This window comes from Dipteris shenzhenensis, chromosome 21, assembly GCF_047967505.1.
Source record: "Dipteris shenzhenensis isolate YYH24624 ecotype China chromosome 21, Dip_SZ_1.0, whole genome shotgun sequence".
NCBI classification, from domain to species: Eukaryota; Viridiplantae; Streptophyta; class Polypodiopsida; order Gleicheniales; family Dipteridaceae; genus Dipteris; species Dipteris shenzhenensis.
This window is the reverse complement of record NC_141616.1, coordinates 7764287-7781523: the sequence shown is the minus strand read 5'-3', so window position 1 is coordinate 7781523 and position 17237 is coordinate 7764287. Positions and strand designations below refer to the sequence as shown.

Sequence of the window (17237 nt, the reverse complement as noted above, 5' to 3'; positions counted from 1 at the left end):
AGCATAAAAGTAAGTATAAATAAAGATGGTGAAATTTAACAAAGAGGAATTCATTAAATGTATTGTTAGAACATGAGATTTGTGTGTCAATGACTATTATCATTTTTTTTTCAAGAAAGAGACTTCTACTAAGGATGAACAAAACCCCCACGAGAAAGAAAGACGAACGAAAGTTTATTAGAGTCCATGAAAGACCGACGGGTCTATGAGACTGGTAGAAAGGGTGCAGCTACTAGCATCATCACCCGTGCTGAAAGCTAAGTCCTAGGAAGTACATAGTCATATCATCATCATTAGTGATGAGGTGTCATCTTTGTGAGCTCATGATCCTCATCATGCGACCAGGGAAGTACAATAAGGGTGTCATGGGAGACTCGAGACGTAACTAGTAATGGAGCTAGCTCAAAGCGGAGATACAACATGCAGTGCATGAAATAAGGCTTCAAGATGGCCAGAAAAGTCCTCAAAAAGAGGTAGAAAAAAATCCAAGGTTGAGCCTGAAAATGCCACCGCAACACAGTAGAGGACTCCAAGAAGAAAGGGGAGCATCTCCACTTCCTAAGTAAAGTAGCCCTTCTAGCAAAGGTGGATCTAGAAGATCCCTGCAAGCTCATCCAAGTGGCCATCAAAGTATGTATGGCATCTGTCCAAACACTGGCCAAAAGATGAGAGGGGTCAACCTAGGAATGGTCCAAGGCCTCTATGCATTTGGCTCTCCAAATATGCCATGCCGAAATGCTAGCCAGAATCTCCCAAGAGGAATCCACCGAAGCATGTACTGCTCTGAAAGGTAAAGCTTGTACATCAGCCAAATGGCTATTGTCATTAAAAACACAGCACAACATGAAACATTTAAGCTTCATCACAACTATGATTATTAGCAGCTTCTCCCAATTTGTTATTATTTATTAGTCCAAGACAATACCAGTCCAAGACAATACCGTAGTTAAAGTTTGGCATTACTTTTAGGCAAAAAATTTCATATTAGAACCACCAACACAGAATGCAGATGGTTTCTCACCTCAAAGGGAGTGGCACTAGATCGTAGTTGGGGGATGAAGATGGGTGCTCTTTTAAGCATTCTCATTGGCATTTCTATGAAGGCTCGCTCCTACTTAAAGTTCCACTTGTATTTTTTATCGTATTTTTTATCATTCTATGTAATTTGAAGTGGATTATTTTTAATAGCTTGCCCCGCCAAGGGAACTTAAGTACCCAATCTCAATCTTTCAACTAGCACCTACACAATCTCTCTCTCTCTTTTCTCCCTCATGTTCTCTCTCCTTCCAAACTTCTTCAAGAATTTCTAGATGATTCAAATATTAAGCCAAGTTATTTGTTACTATGAATGGCATGTGGTAAGAACTAACACCATGTATTTACGCCGCAAAAAATGAGTTTGAAATTCAAAAAAATGGAAGATTATACCTAAAAATGAGGCAAAACCTATAGGTAAATTCGTAGCCCAAAACTCATTTAAATAAAATGGCTATTATATGCAAGCTGCAATACACCTGATGGCATCCACCCTCAAAAGGATTTGGGAGGCCTCAGAATGGGCCATGTAGAGCCGCCAGAGGTTGGCCATTCTACTCTTGGACTTTGAGAAAGCTTACGACAGAGTAGACAAGGATTTTTTAGAGGGTACTCTATCTCGCTTTGGTTTTTCAGATGCATGGATTAGAGGAGTATCCTCTCTCTACAGATCAGCCCATAGCCAGGTGCTTATTGGGGGGGTAAGAGGGGACAGATTTCAGATCGGTCGATCAGTCTGCCAGGGATGTTCTCTTGCCCCTTTTCTTTTTCTGTTTGTGGCGGAAGCTATGAGTATCTACCTTATATCTCTAGGAGGAAAAACCTCTAAATGAGGGAAAAGTGCCCCTAACGCACTTATTGACTTTACATTCACCACTGCCTAGAATTTATCCATAATTCTAACACAAAGCCCCATTCCCTCTGGCCCCCACTTGGTTTATCTCTTTCCCTGGCACCATGGTTGCATGGTGGTGAATGACATGGACTCGACCCACCATGTCCCTTGCTTCCTAGTGACGCTTCAATTCTTGGGACTCCTCCGAGGGAAGGTGGGCTAAAGCGGGGAAAAGAAAAATAAAGCAAGCAAGCGGGGCCGGGAAGAGCCGACACAGTAGCGGGCCAATCGCAAGAAGAGAGCCCAAGCAGCCTTTCACTCCCAGGAGGGTCAGTCAAGAGTTCCCTTGGCACGTTGTCCATCATCCTCGAAGGCATGACTTCTGTTCATCCAGCAATTCCCTCTAGAGTGGGGGGTCCAAGCACCCACGTCGCTCCGCAATAGCAGCAACAACAAGTTACAGGAGTGGTGGAGGACGGAGGTTGCTGCTCCTCCCACTCACCCCACCACCATTGGAGCAGAGGAGGCCCTGAGTTCCATGCAACAACAAGCCTCCACCCCTTCCCCAAGACTCTCCCTTGATTCAACAACCCTCTTCCCCTCCTTTGCAGGACTCAGCCTCTTCATCATGGATGCCAAGAGGAGCTCTCAATTTTCCTCTCCGAGACTACGTGCTCAGCTCGCTCTGCCGAGGGACTTCTAGAGGCTCGGGCGAGAGGAACCACCTTGAGATTCCATGCGTGTATCCTATGCCTCTAGAGTTGATAATCTTGATACTACAATCCCAAAAGGGGGGCTCAATCCTTTTGGGTTCACTAATTACCTCCATAGGTGTGGAGAAGTGGACATTGACGATGTTCGATGCCAACCATATGGTTGACTTCGGGGCCATATAGGCCACCCTTTGTACTTTCTCATTATCCCATTGCAAGTACTCACGTTAGCTTCACCTTGTTGTCTACTCCCTTGCATTCCACTTCCACTTTCTTGCTCCTCACACCCAACATTGGTATCATAGTAGGTTCTTGCTCTTGGTTGTCTCCCCTATGTAGGTCTGCTGTCATTTGCTCTAGTTTCAATGCTCTTGTCAACGCCACTATTTTTCTCAGCTATGTACAAATTACGCTGCATTAGCCATTGCCAAACATTTGTGCTACATCAGCCATTGTATGATACAAGGTGTGTTCCATACAGCGTATGCTAGTTTTAAGAAATTGCTCGTCTGTGGTAATCGCCCGTATGGTGCTTAACCATACATCCTGCTATGTACTACATTAGTCGTTTGACAACTTCAAATCGCACACGCTATTATCCATAAAACTGCATGGTAGTCATCAGGTTTCTGCAGATCTGCAGAGAGTCTTTTGGAGGAGGCTCTGGAAATCCCGAAGAAATAAAAAAATCATCTTATTTTTTCGGCTTTCTATTCATGGAGGGATTGCAGTGAATAGGTGGAGGTCCAGGTTTGTGGCAGACTCCACTTTTCCGAGGTGCTCGTCTGCGGAGAAGTCGGTTCATCATTGCTTATGGGACTGTAGGCATGCGAGAGTCATATGGCTAGGGGCTGCCAAGATCCTCAATACTTTTGTCCTTTCTCGTTTCTTCATGGCTTGGGGATCAGTGGCTTGCCTCTCTTTATTAGGACCTCAGGTCTTCTATGAGTGTCAAGCCTTGCTCTCTGGAAGATGTGTATATCTCTTGCTATAGACCAATACATGTTGATGTGAATTCTACTCGGGAGATACTGGCTAGTATTACGGCTTGGGAGATTTATAGGGCCAGATGCACAGAGGCCTTAGATGGATCTCAGGTCCACCCTTCCCATACTTTGGCTAGTATTTGGGTTGACACCATTCACACTTTGATAGCCAGTTGGGCGAGCATGCAGGGACCGCCTTTGCCAAAAGGGTTGTATTCCTTACGTAATGGAGGGGTTACGTAATGGAGGGGCTCCTCCTTTTTCTCAGAGACTATGGATTTCTCTTTGTTTTTAGTTGTTTGTTAACACGTTGTTGATCCTCTTTCCGCACAACAGCAGGGTTGAGGTGGCATTTTCAGCCTCACCTTGGTTTCTTTCCATCTCTTTTTGAGTATTTATTTACTCCTATGAAGTACTTAATTTCCTCATGCCTAGCATGATGTATTTCTGCTTCGAGCTTGCTCACGCGGGTTTCTTTCATACTTAATAGAAGTCTTTTTCATGAAAATAAATAAATAAAATGTATGGTCCGTCAGATTTTCGTACATATGGATGTACAACCATACGGTCGACTCACTTTCCAGTGCTCAGCTCACCGTTCATTGCTCATCCGTATAGTACCTACTTAATATAAGTCCATACGATCTACTCATATTTGTCATACAATTGCATAGGTCGTCATACAGATAACAAATACTCCTATAAATCTGCCGTAGAATTGATCATTCAATCTTCAAATCATGTGTACAAGCTTCCTTTGAAAGCTTTGGTTGACACTAGGTCAATTTTGCATCAGATTTACTTACATTTGCAGACCTAGGTCAGAAATTGGGGCTTTTGTGTCACATTTGCAGGTTTTGTAGTGACATTTGCTCTCGTGGTCACAAATTAGGACTTTTGCAATTGGACTGCAATTTTGCAATAGAAAAGACATTTGATAGCTTTTCTAGCATTTTTACACTCAGTGACATTGGATCACCTATCATTTGTAGTGACATTTGCTTGATTCAGTTAAATTTGGGATTTTCTTGCATTTTCCCTTTCATCTAGGTAATTTTCCCTTCAAAGTTGGGGCTTTTGCCTCTTGTGCACTCCATTTGGATTTCCTGTCCTAGAACTTGCTTTACAGGGACATTAAGCCACTATTTGTGGACAGATTTAGCTTAGATTTGCCTTGGACAGATTTGCAGACATTTGCCCTTTGATTTGGGTTGGTCATTTGTAGGACAACTATTTGCAAGCATCTCCTTTGATTGAATAGACATTTTCTTGCAGGTCATTTTTAGGGACAGCTTGTGCATTTGCTTAGTGTTTGAGCAGCCATCTTGGCATTGACACTTGTAGACATTTGCTTTTCTTGACATTTGCAGCCATCAATTAGATACTTGGTCACCAACTCTTTGCATTGTAGCGTTGAGGCTGTGACATTTGTGTGGCACTTTTATTTTTAATTTTTTGGGGATTTTCATTTGCAATGGCAAACCATGAATCTTTTGGGATGCTTGCTACTAAGGACAAGCTTGATGGCACCGGTGGTCCTCCTGCTCCCGCTCGGTACCTGCTCCTGCTTTGCACCCGTACCTGCTCCATACCTGCGTCAACTTGTAGCTGCTATGTACCTGCTCCTGCTCCCGCTCCCGTCCGTACCTGTCCGTACTTGCTCCCGTCCCACTCACGTCCGTACTTGCTCCCGTCCGTACCTGCAAATTTGTCCAATCTCAGTACAATCTGTCTGCAATTGGTGGCGAAAAGTCCCTGCAATGCAACTTTCGAGGCACGAGTGCCAAGTGGAGTGCACAGGGGATAAAAGCCCCAATGCAAGCGGAGGTTGTGGCAACTCTTTTGATGCTTCTAGTGGAGGCTATGGTGCTATAGGTGTACACTGAGTCTCTACTTCTTCTGTAGTGTGTAGAGCTTTCACAGTAGACTCAGTCTCCTCTTCCTTAAATTCAAGCTTTGATATTGCTTAGAAAAGCCCCAAAATTTGCTGGAATTTTGCAAATGTGACCAAATCTGCTGCAATTTCTTGCCAATATCACTGAAAAACCCTAAATTTCAGATCAAAGCAGCCAAATGTCACTAGTGCAAATGTGACAAAATAACCTGCAAATCTGAGAATATCCTTCAATCTACCAGCAATAGATCCAAAATCTCCGGTTTTGGAGGTGAAATGCAGTCAAAAGAGGGCAAGTTTTGCAAAAGCCCAAAAATGTGACCAAAAGGAGCAAATGTCATTGCAAAATCTGCAAATGTGATGCAAAAGCCCCAATTTCTAGAGCAAAATCACCTCAATGTCATTGCAATGTGTGCAAACGTGATATAAAAGAGGGTTGAAAGCTCCACATACAATTGTGCCAGGAAAAACTAAGTCAAGAGGGAGCAAATCCCAGCCAAATGGGCTAGAGCTAGTTGGACCAGCTAGAGGAAGGCCCGAATGACAGAAAAATTCAAAATCTAAGTCAAAACCCCCAAAAAAATGCCAAAAAATGCTCAAAATCACCTGCAACAATGAGTTCGTACAGACTTTTGGCAGTGCCCCGCACCTGCCTGTATAGGTCCTTATGGCTGCACGGCGTCTGTACAGACAGAGTCGAAATGATGTGGGACAGGTTCACTTGTCTCCAGACAGCTCGAAATTTCAAAAAAACTTCAAAGTCGGACCTGAAATGCCAAAAACCAACCGCTGGATTGTTTTTCTGCTAAGAGAACAGGTTTTTGGTGATGAAATGAGGCACCGGACTGAACTGGATCAAAATGGCAGGTAGGCGCAATGGGAGGCTGAGTATTGAGCACAAGGAGGTAGGTAGGAGCAAGAGAACCAGCTCTGATAGCATTGTTGGGTGCGGGAAGCAATGGAAAGTAGTGGAATGCAAGGGAGAAAACAACAAGCTGAAGCAAATGTGAGTAATTGCAAATGCATGATGAGAAAGTACAAAGGGGTGGCCTATTTGGCCCCCAAGTCAACCTTATGGTTGACCAATGAAGTCAACTCTATGAGTTGACCTGACCTACAAGGCACATACCTCAACTTGAAGGCAATTATTCAGCATAAAAGCAAATGATTGTTTTGGTAAAATCCAAAGGGTGAGCTAGAAAGATCACGATAGTGGGAATATGGTGACGTTTGAACTCAAATCAAAGGTGCTTGATGAGTGTTGGCTTAGTGAGGGCATTTTAACAGGCACTCAAGTTGAGTATAATCAATTTGAATGCAACTCCAGGAGTTGATGAGATGGAGATATGAATCGTTACTATGTCGTGCATCACTAGTCATCCAATGGAGCACCAAAAGCCATCAAGGAAACCCATGATCACCCAGGCTGTTATCCCAGCCCAAGGATCACTACAAAGGACCCATGTCATTGCCCACCCTCCCCCCTTATTACTCCATTGTTTCTTACCTTTGTCAGCTGACTACATGCTAATGTACACTTGCTCTACTCTCTTACATCAGTCCATGGTAAAAATGTGTAATCTCTTGCTCCACTGTCTATGCATAAATAATATTGACTTTTGTACTTGCTTTCATAATATTCAATGTCTTGTTTTACTACAAACATATTACATTGTCAACACTAAAACATTGCATTGGAATTAAGGACACTTGGTTGCAAATTTACATACCAATACAATTGAAATGCTCAAAAAGTAAAAAATACATAATATACTCAAACCAAGGTTGCTTAGGGTACGGACCAGGTACAGATTCTCGAATCACCTGTCCATTTGCAATAAAACAAAATACACCTTACTAGAAGGATAAATTTGAAAAGTCCTCTAGATAAACATACAAATCAGGAAATAAAAAATTATCGAATTAATGTTATTAACATGCCTATTGCTTTGTGGCATTGTTCTCCATTTGAATAAAAGTGCATCTTCTTTGAATACATTTATATTGCACATTTGTATGCCTATGTAGCCAACGAATCGTAAGCACACCCATATTCAATAAATATGTATGTGCATCGATGGAATCTGCATGCATGGACAAGTGATTACAGATTGCTTGTAAGGGTAGAGAGGCATGGGTGTGGGTATGTGCATGTGTACACATATAAACAGCGCGCGCATGTATGTGTGTGTGTGTGGCATATGGATCGCCCATCAAAGTGGTGGAGAAAGCAGCTGTGTCTCCTTTGGCATTATAAAGTGTCCTACTTGGCATTTTTCCATCTGGGCAGTTACTCGTGCATAGACATATTGCTCGGGCTGTTTGCCACAGATGTCTACATTTTGCTGAATCTGTGCCTCACATTTTTTGGCATTGTCCACATACTTGTGATTTCCTCGCTCTTATTCGTCAGGGGCTTCGAGCAAGATTTCCTATCGTTACTTTTGGCAAGTTATCTGGTTATTTGGTTTTCATCCCGCTAGACAGGGTTTTGGTTTATTTTTTGTTTGGGTACGCTACTAGCACTTTGGACTCTATGGATGGACATAAATCATAGTGTCTTTGGTGATCCTACTTTTCCATCTTTCGTTTTCTTCAAACGATCTCTGCGGCAATCGTTTTATGATTGCTTTCAGACTCATTTGATTGATCATGATGCATATATGGCTTATACTGAACTTTTTAGTTGAGTAGTAGTTACTCCGCTTTGGAGTAACTATGAATGTAATTATTTCACAGCAAAAAAAAAAAAAAAGTAAGTGTGTGTGTGTGTGTGTTATGATCTAGCTTTCTCCAAGCTTTCTTATTTCTAGTACTCTTTGCAGCGATCCTTGTTTGATTCCTTGCAATTGCACTATTTTACTTTTTTTCAAGAAAGAGAATTTCATTAAGTACGAGAAAAAACCCGCAAGAGCAAGCTCAAAGCGGAATACATCATGTAACCATGAAAATAAATAAACCCCCTCAAAATGAGGTGGAAAACAACCAAGGCTGAGGCTAAAAGTGCCACCTCAACCCTATAAGAGTCTCAGAGAAGAAAGAAGAATCCTTTCATTCCTTGAAGAAAGAAGCCCTCCTAGTTGAGGCTGCATGGGAGTCCCTGCATGCTCGTCATACGGCCATCAAAGTATGTATGGTGTGTCTGTCCAGATACTAGCCAATGTGTGCGAGGGATGAACCTGAGTTTCCTTCAATGCCTCTGTGCATCTGGCTCTCCAGATATGCTAGGCTACTATGCTCGCCAGTATCTCCCAAGAGGTATCCACAGAGGCATGTATTGCTGCAAAAGGAAGGTGTGGTACCACATCCAAAGAACAAGACTCAACCTGATAACGTCGAATCGAAATGGTCCAAGAAGAGTCATGTCTCTCATAAAAGGCCTGAGGCCCATTAAGAGAAAGCCAAGCCACTGAGCCCCATGTCATAAAGAATGGGGAGTGCACAAAGTGACTGAAAATCCTGGCTACCCCCATCCAAATCATCCTCACCTGTCTACAATCCCATAAGCAATGTTGAATCGTCTCCAAAGCAGAGAGGCAACGAGGGCAAGTAGGGTCGGCTCCGAATCTGGATCTCCAAAGGTTCACTGCAATCCCACCATGGATAGAAAGCCAAATGAAAAGAGTGATCTTTCTATTCCTGTGGGATTTTCAGAGTCTCCTCCAGAAGCACCTCTGCAAATCCGCAGTGATATCAAATGCCTTCCAATGACGAACTCTGGAAGGTCTCCAACCTCTACTACTGAACTGGAATCTCTTGGCATTACTGACCGTGTAGCGAAAGAAGGCCACTCCCACTCTCCAGGGTCCCACTGCAAATACCTAATGGAAACTCCCCCGTAGAGCCAAAGCCTCCAAGATCCAGTGGAGAGAAGCCAGGGGTCTAGGTCAAGGAACCACTCTGAATTTTATCCCTGCTCCAAAAGACCTACAACCCTGATAGGCTGAGAGGCAGACTCAAGCAAGATGTCCTCTGTGGACCTGAACAATCTGCCACCAACATGCACATAAAAAACCAAGGCATCTCCATGTGCATCTCGAAATGCCAAAACCTGAAGAGGAATACCCCCTCTCGTAAAAGCACCTGCCCAAGTGGAGCAAGTGAGAGGCATATCATCTGTGTCTACCCACTCCACTGGAAGGGCTACCTCAATCTGCAAGATCCTCCCCACACTCCCTCTGAGATGTCCTGTCAACTGAGATTTAGTCTCCTCTGGAAGCCTCCGAAAAGCAAGGGGGCATCCTTGACGGACTGATCTGGAAATCTGAAATCTCTCACCCCTTACCCCACCAATCGCACTATATTGACTATGAGGTGTACTTATCATATAGTGAGATTTTCTCATGATGTAATTGTGCTGCCCTTTTTCGGGTTAGCTTCTCTGTAATCTAATCAGTCATAGTTTTCACCCAAAAAAAAAAAAGTGTGATATCAATGAAATCCCGCTTCAATTTCTTCGATGCATTCAGTGTTGATTTCTTATTCTCTGGCTGGCTGAGCAAAAATTCTTTGCTAGGAAATCACACACTCTCTCTCTCTCTTTCTCTCTCACACAGCACTAGGGCCCAAGACAATAGTCGGGCTGGACCCCCCCGAAGGATTTTATTCATTCGAAAAAACTGAGTACAAGAGTACGATTCAGCTCACGGGATGGTTGTAGGAAATCCTACGTGAATTCATTTTACAAAGAGGTCACACGCTCATTCTTTCTTGGCAACATGCCACTTGTTCAAATCCTTGACTAGCTTTAATTACATGCCTCAAAGGGAAAATTTTGGGGTCTTCGTAGAATTGGGTCACGCGACAATACTTTTTGTTCCTCCGCTGGCCTTGCAGGAGCTTGGACGTTCCTACTTTCTTAGTTTTAAAGGGATCCACTCAATTGTTGCAGATGTTATTCATGACTTCCAAAAAGTAGCATTCAGAAATCTAGTTCTCAAACATTGCCCAAGGAAGTCTAAGAAATAACGGGTGTGGGAGCAATGCCAAAGAAGATGAGGCACAGATTCCCACGAAGCTAAACATCTGTGGCAAACAGCCGGAGCAATATGTATGCGTGCCAGAAGCTGCCCAGATGGAAGAACCCCTAGCAGAACTCTCCACAAGAAACCTGTTGTCGAAGGGGAATTTTAGAATTCCAAATCGTCCGCAATCTCTTCCACCACCACTTTGCAGGACGATTCATTTGCCAAAGCTAATTTTCCCTGTGTGAAACCGTGGTGAGGGAAAAAGAATTTTATATAAAGAAGATACAGTAATGTGGGACAGCCTCAAAGGATGGCATGTCGACCCTGGCGAATGAAGAGTTCAATCCTGAAGCCTGTCCTCAAGTTCTAGTGGCGGCATTGGCTGGAAATGCTGAAGCATCTGAGTAATAATGTGCCATAAAGAACGATAATGCATGCCAAGACCATATTTTGCAGCGGCTAAAGGAGAAACGTTTGGAGAGTCGGAGTGGATGGCTTTCCAAAACTTGTAATCTTGTACGTACGAAATGGTGGTGGGTGTACAATTCAAAGGTTGAAATGAAGATCTGCTGTTTTGTGCTGCATATGGCTCACTCTCTCCCTCCTTCACCCTTGTTTGTATCCTGAGCACAAAGTATGCATGGCACACATGTAGAAAAACTTAGCTTTCAATAGCTCTTCTGTTCTACTGACTTATTGCGTCTATTTTGGGGCCTTTATAGGTTTGAGATATCTTTGCAACTCCCGAAGTTGATAGGCCAGCCTTGTTGGGTAAGGTCGTCTGTCCACCCAGGCAACATGGTAAGCCCAATACATTTTGCATTTTGTGGGCCATAGGTGTCCCCACACCACAATCATATTCTGTAACTGTTAATAATGTGGCAATGGTCTGTGCATTCTATAAGCTCAAAATGGGTCTATTTGTAGGTGCATGTTTTGAATGTAGAAAAATGGCCAATGTCCCTTGGCCTTGCAAAAGATTGCCTCCCGAAGCAATGTTTGCTACTGTGCAAAATAAGGATGCCCCTGGGATCTCTGGACTTAAAGACAAAATAGATAAACCAGCTCCTATTGTCCAGCATAAAGGAAGGGCTAAGGTGGCTCCTACCATCAATGGTAATACTCAAACGCCCCCTGCAATTCAAGAAAAAGCAGAGGAAAATTCCTCGAATCAAGGGTGGCAAACCTCAAGGAAAATAGTCTCAACTAGAAGGAGTTGAGAAGGACTCCTTGACCTTGTACATGAATGGGCGCATCCTCTAATGGGCACACCCCTATTGAGAACTCTGGTATGGGTGTTACTTTGGTTGCATTGACTATGATCCATATTCCAAACTCTATTCCTAGAAAATGAAGTTGCCCGCTTATTGCCTAGCCCTTAGGATCATGATTTGGGTCCCGACGTGGACATGCAGGCTCGACTTCTATATGGGGTTTTTTTTTTTTTTGCAAAAAGAGACTTCTATTAAGTATTAAAGAAAAACCGTTAGAGCAAGCTCCTCATCGAAGACCTCGAGGGTGATGAAACTATCACCATTGGCATCGATACAGGGGCCCAAGCCGCATCTCGGCATGGAGCGGTGGAGTAGAGTGTGCTAGACTACGCACCATGCAGGTCCAACCTATCATAGCCTTTCTTCAAGGTGAGTGCCAGAGAGACGAGGGTCACTCTTGACATGGCACGCTGAATACAAAAGCCTTGGAGACCATGCCCCCCCCCCCCCCCCCCCGGCACTGCATGAGACCACGTGATAGATGCAGCTCCGAGATATCCTCACATCTCATAGGAGAGCTGCCATGGCACCTAGATATGCTTTTCGAGTCTCTGAGTTTCCTATGCGTGCTAGTTCTGAGTTATGATTTTCTTTAAGTTTTCTTAGCACTCTGCAGGTGTCTTAGCGAAGCCCTTGCTTTTGCCAGCAGGTGGCTTGTATGAGTCATTCTACGATTGTACTTTGTCTTATAGGCCCACAAGGCCTCCCAAATATGTTAATACATCTTTGTTTCACTAGTCCACTTTACCCTCATATCATCTATCTCCTCCTCCTCCTCCACTCCGTTGTGTCCAAGGGCTGAATCAAAGGCATAGAAATTTGTGACACGTCGCTGGGTTGCATCCGCCTCTGGCTCAAGTAATACTATCGGCACAGACTGTCTAGTCTGTCTCTGAAGAGTCTCTCTATGTCATCACACCTCCATCAGATAAAGGCCGACACAGACCTGGTCGTGGAAATGGATAAGGCGAGAGAAAGAAAGAAAGAAAGTCTATTAACATCGACGGAAGACCAACAGGTCTATGGGCCAGAAAAACCTCTCTAGTACATCTGCTTAGGGAGGGCACATGGCAGCTCCTAGAGAGTGCAAAGAGCAGCTCCAATTATTTATAGTACCTACGTTACAGCTTGAAAAACATAATCATCCATACATCAGTTTAAAACTGAGAGTCTTGTGGCTCATTGCCTTCTATGTCCCCACCTAAGGCGAAGGAAAAGAATGTTGCTGAAAATTGGCAGACACTGGGGAAAATTGTCTCAGCAAGGAGACCTTTACCTCCTCGAACATGGAACAGTGGTTCTTCCAATGGTCATACTCCTGCAGAGATTTCTGGCATTGGAATTACCTGGGCTGCTGTCACAGCCAGCTGTACTGTATTTCCAGAAGAAGAAGTGGCTGGTCTATCATCCTCTCATCAGACTTTTTGTTCACCTCAGGGTAGAAGTCTTGATTCTGAGGTATTCGATATGATACTTTAGATCATTCAGCTGTATATAGCTGTATAAAAGTCTATAAATATGCTTCAACAAATCAAGTGCTTGACTTTCAATGTACAGGGATTGTATGATGTTCCCAAATGGAAGTTTGTATGGGCTTATATAAATAAATTGCAGCCTGACATTGTGGCAATACAAGAGCATAATCAGCATACATATGCGGGCAGGACAGGTTATTATGCGGAAGAGCACTCCTTTTCGGGTGTTGTTTTTTGGGTCAAAAGTGCTATTCAATCAGTGGTGGCGTTGAATGACAAAGAAGGCAGGTGGATCAAACTTCAGTGTCTCTTTCAGGGTGAAATTCTTGAGTTTGCATTTGTTTATGCTCCTTGTAGGCCATCTCATGGGCTATCAATAGATGCCACTTATACCTGGGTATGAGCCTTGTAGGCCTAGTTATAGTCAGTTAGAACTATTGGTACAGTAAGTTTATGTACCATCTAGGTCAATTAGGACACTTAGTCCAGTTAGGGCAGTTAGCCCTAGGGTTTTGTTATGTTGGCTCTCCCTTGACTTGTACTTGCAGCATTTTGATAATAGCAGCTCGTTTTTGGCTTTCTATCACTCATTTCTGAGCTTTCATTGATTGCCATAGCTAACAGTGATATTAGAGCAGGCTAGGGTCCTTTCCCCCAGCCATTGGCAGCCTCCCTGAGTGCTAGTACTCTCATTTGGAGCTGTTTGGCAGCCTCTTCCTATGCTGTTCTGCATCGATTTGGAGCTGTGATCACACATGTGCGCATTGGAAGCCATTCTGTACGTTTTCATTGCCAAAATCTGGTCTTTTGGTACTGTTCCTGCTCAGCTGCCTGTCATAAATGCTCCATTGAGGCTCTGGTTCAGAGTTTTCAGAGCTATCTAGGACCTATTGCTGCTGTACGGACCTATTGCTGCAGTATGGTATAACCCTAACAGGCCAACCTGCTCATTTCGGAGTTATTTGCTGCATACTGAAGCCCTAGCTCAGCCGCCTTGCAGACGTGGACCTCTACCTCAACCACATGATCATTTGAAGGCTGCTGCAGCACTGTGTGAACTGTACAGAATCTGTACGGTGCTTTTAAGTTCAAACGTGTGGTCTGTACAGTCTGTATGGCATTATTTACTGCAGTACGGACTGCAGACAGGTGCATTCACAGCACATACGAACTGCTGACAGGCCATTGACTGCTGTATGGACCTGCCTCAGGATTTGTGCCATTCTTCTGACGCAGTTAATGCTGCTGTACTTTCTGTACGGAACTGACAGCAGTGCATTTACTGTTTGTATGGAATTGTCAGCAGGTCTTTACTCCTGTACGACCTCTTTGGCATTTGTTTGAGGTCCTTTCCACCACCGGATCTTGATTTTGGAGCCTTTTGAGGCATTTTTGGAGCAACATTCTCTATCTACCTTCGTGTTTGGGCCTCGTTCATACATCAGGGTGGTAACATGGATGCTTCTCTCACTAATGTGAAGGATTTAAAAGAGCAATTGGCCAACATTGATGAGATTATGCCTGATTATCAGCTGGTTTCTAATACCCTTGATGGGTTGCCTGGTTCATATCAAGGCTTTGCTACTACATTGAGGTTGGTTGCAGGGAGTGTTGTACTCTAAGTCTCCGGGACTCCCACTAAGAGTCACACCTGGGCCACATCATGGTCACCTCAGCAACATGCCAAGTTGTTAGACCTTGGTCATACCTAGTCGCATCGTGTTCACATATGTTCACATCTTGGTCACTCTGGAACAAACATGGACATGACATGACATGACTTGGACATGGACATGACATGACTTGACTTAGACATGACTTGACATGACTTGGACATGACTTGACAGTACATGACTTATAGAGGACCTCGACATGACATGGATATGACGGAAGCAATACATGACTAAAGGGTGCCAAACCTCAACCTCAACCCACCATGGTCAAAGTTGATCAAAGGGAAGTAGAGGGAAGTACTGGTGCAATGGTGCACTGGGTACACTTGGTGGTGCACATGGGAAGCAGTCTAGTAGAGTGCACAGGCGCACAGGCAGTACTCGTTGGTGCACATGGGAAGCAGTCCAACAGTCAAGAGGTATAGGTGGTGCACCAACCCTCGCAACCAACTAGTGTGAGAAGTGCATGGAATAGACATGAGAACACATGGAGCACGGGATTCACTGACTCAGAACAGGCTCGAGTGTTGCAGAAGCCATCAAGGGCGAAGTGGCCCACAAACGGTGGAATGGCTAAGGATGCAGGAAGACATCCAATAGGAAGAAGGAAAGGAGATTTGCAGCGGGGGGAGCAAATGAGGAGAAGGTGAAGAGGGGGAAACGGGGAAAAGGGGGGGACATTCTAGTAGGGGCGGGAGGCGTGAGTGAAGGAGTGAGAGGCTAGAGTCAAGAGCTCACCTCGTGTGTATCTTTTGCTGGTGTATCAGTCATCTTGCTTTCTAATGAACTTTGCTACTTCCCATCTCTGCTTGCTTCTCTAAGATCTCTTCCCATTGTGTTCTCCTCCTCTCCTCTCCCTTCACCTGGTACAACGGACCCTGTGTCATGTGGTTGAAGTTCTTCTCCGTTCATGTCGAGGGTTGGCTTTTATGATGTTGTTCCGCTTTGGTCTTGTTCTTGCTCACATCACTTCAGCACTTGTACCGCTTGCACATAGTTGACACCATCGACTAGCACTCGCCTACGTACCATCAGTGGCACCTATGGCATGTCTTACTTGCTTCTCGTACCAGTGGCCCTAGGCCTCCGGTAATACTTCCGGAAGTGTTAGGACCCCCTTCCCTTGGACAGGGGGTGATGCCAATCATTTCTCATTTGACTAGCTGGTTGCTCTTCTTCTTCAGGAGGAGGAGCAAAGTCGTGTAAATCGCAATGCTACTATGGCTAGTGATCAAGCATTAAGGTAAAGGCAAGGTTTCAGTTGGAAAGCCCTCTCATTCCCATGCTCATCATTCACATGGTGCCTCTTCTTCAGGGGATAACAAAAAGAAGAAGAGATGTAATTATTGCAAGAAACATGGGCATGATATTTTTGAATGCAGGAAGCGCATAGCATCTAAATGAAAAAGAAAGAGTCTAGTCTTGCAGTATCTGGTTCTTCTAGTGCAGAAGATCGACGTGAGTCCGCTAATTTCGCACAAGACCAGCATTGGGCTTTCTTGATTACATGTCAGTATAATCCTGATGTTCATGATGCTTGTATGGCAGTTTCAGATGTTCGTGATGCTTGGTTCTTTGATAGTGGTGCTAGCAAGCACATCAATTCCTGCAGGAAGTTATTCAGCTCATTAGAGCTTACATCTAAGGAGGGCAGTGTCACATGTGCCAATAATGCATCATATACCGTGAAAGGTATTGGGCAAGTTGCTATTACTTCTGTCTCTGGTGGTATTGTCACTCTAGAGCATGTGCTTTATGTTCCAGGCATTCGTAAGAAACTCATTTCTATTTCAGCCATTGCTACATGTGGCTTCCAGGTTCTTTTTGATGGTGTGAGGTTTGTAGTGTATGATGCTACGCATGCCTTTACCATGGTTTTGACTGGCACATTGTCTAGAGGTCTTTATAGACTTGATGCTTACGAAAGATGTTTGGATGATGATGCTGCACTTGCTGATGCACATGCCTTTGCTATCGATTCTACCATGGCAGATACTCATTTGTGGCATGAGAGGTTTGGACACCTCAATTTTGGAGCCCTGGTGAAGTTATATAAGGAAGATATGGTTGTGGATCTTCCCAAAATGCATATGTCTACCAAACATGTTTGTGAAAAATGCTTGCTTGGAAAGATACACCGTGCTGCGTTTCCCAAAGATGGGAGAGTTGGTGCATCACGCAAGCTTTATCTGGTTCATAATGATCTTGGGGGGTTCTACTATTTTGTTACTTTTATTGATGATTTCACCAAGTACACTTGGATTTTTGCATTGAAATCCAAATCTGAAGTTTCCTCATGCTTCAAGCACTTTATTGCCTTGGCTGAGAATGAGAGTGGGCTGCACATTGCTCACCTTCATACAGACAGGGGGGGTGAATGCATGT

At 44.0% G+C, this 17237-nt stretch overlaps 1 protein-coding gene across 1 annotated transcript in view; it reads right to left on the bottom strand.

Moving 5' to 3' along the window:
- Nucleotides 1-17237, bottom strand: part of LOC147888441 (Sodium Bile acid symporter family) — a 266247-nt gene that overhangs the window by 130097 nt on the left and 118913 nt on the right. The window contains exon 10 of the mRNA XM_087392161.1: nt 7266-7287. Within this exon, the coding sequence (XP_087248287.1) occupies nt 7266-7287 (22 nt within the window). The remainder of the gene's footprint in view (nt 1-7265; nt 7288-17237) is intronic.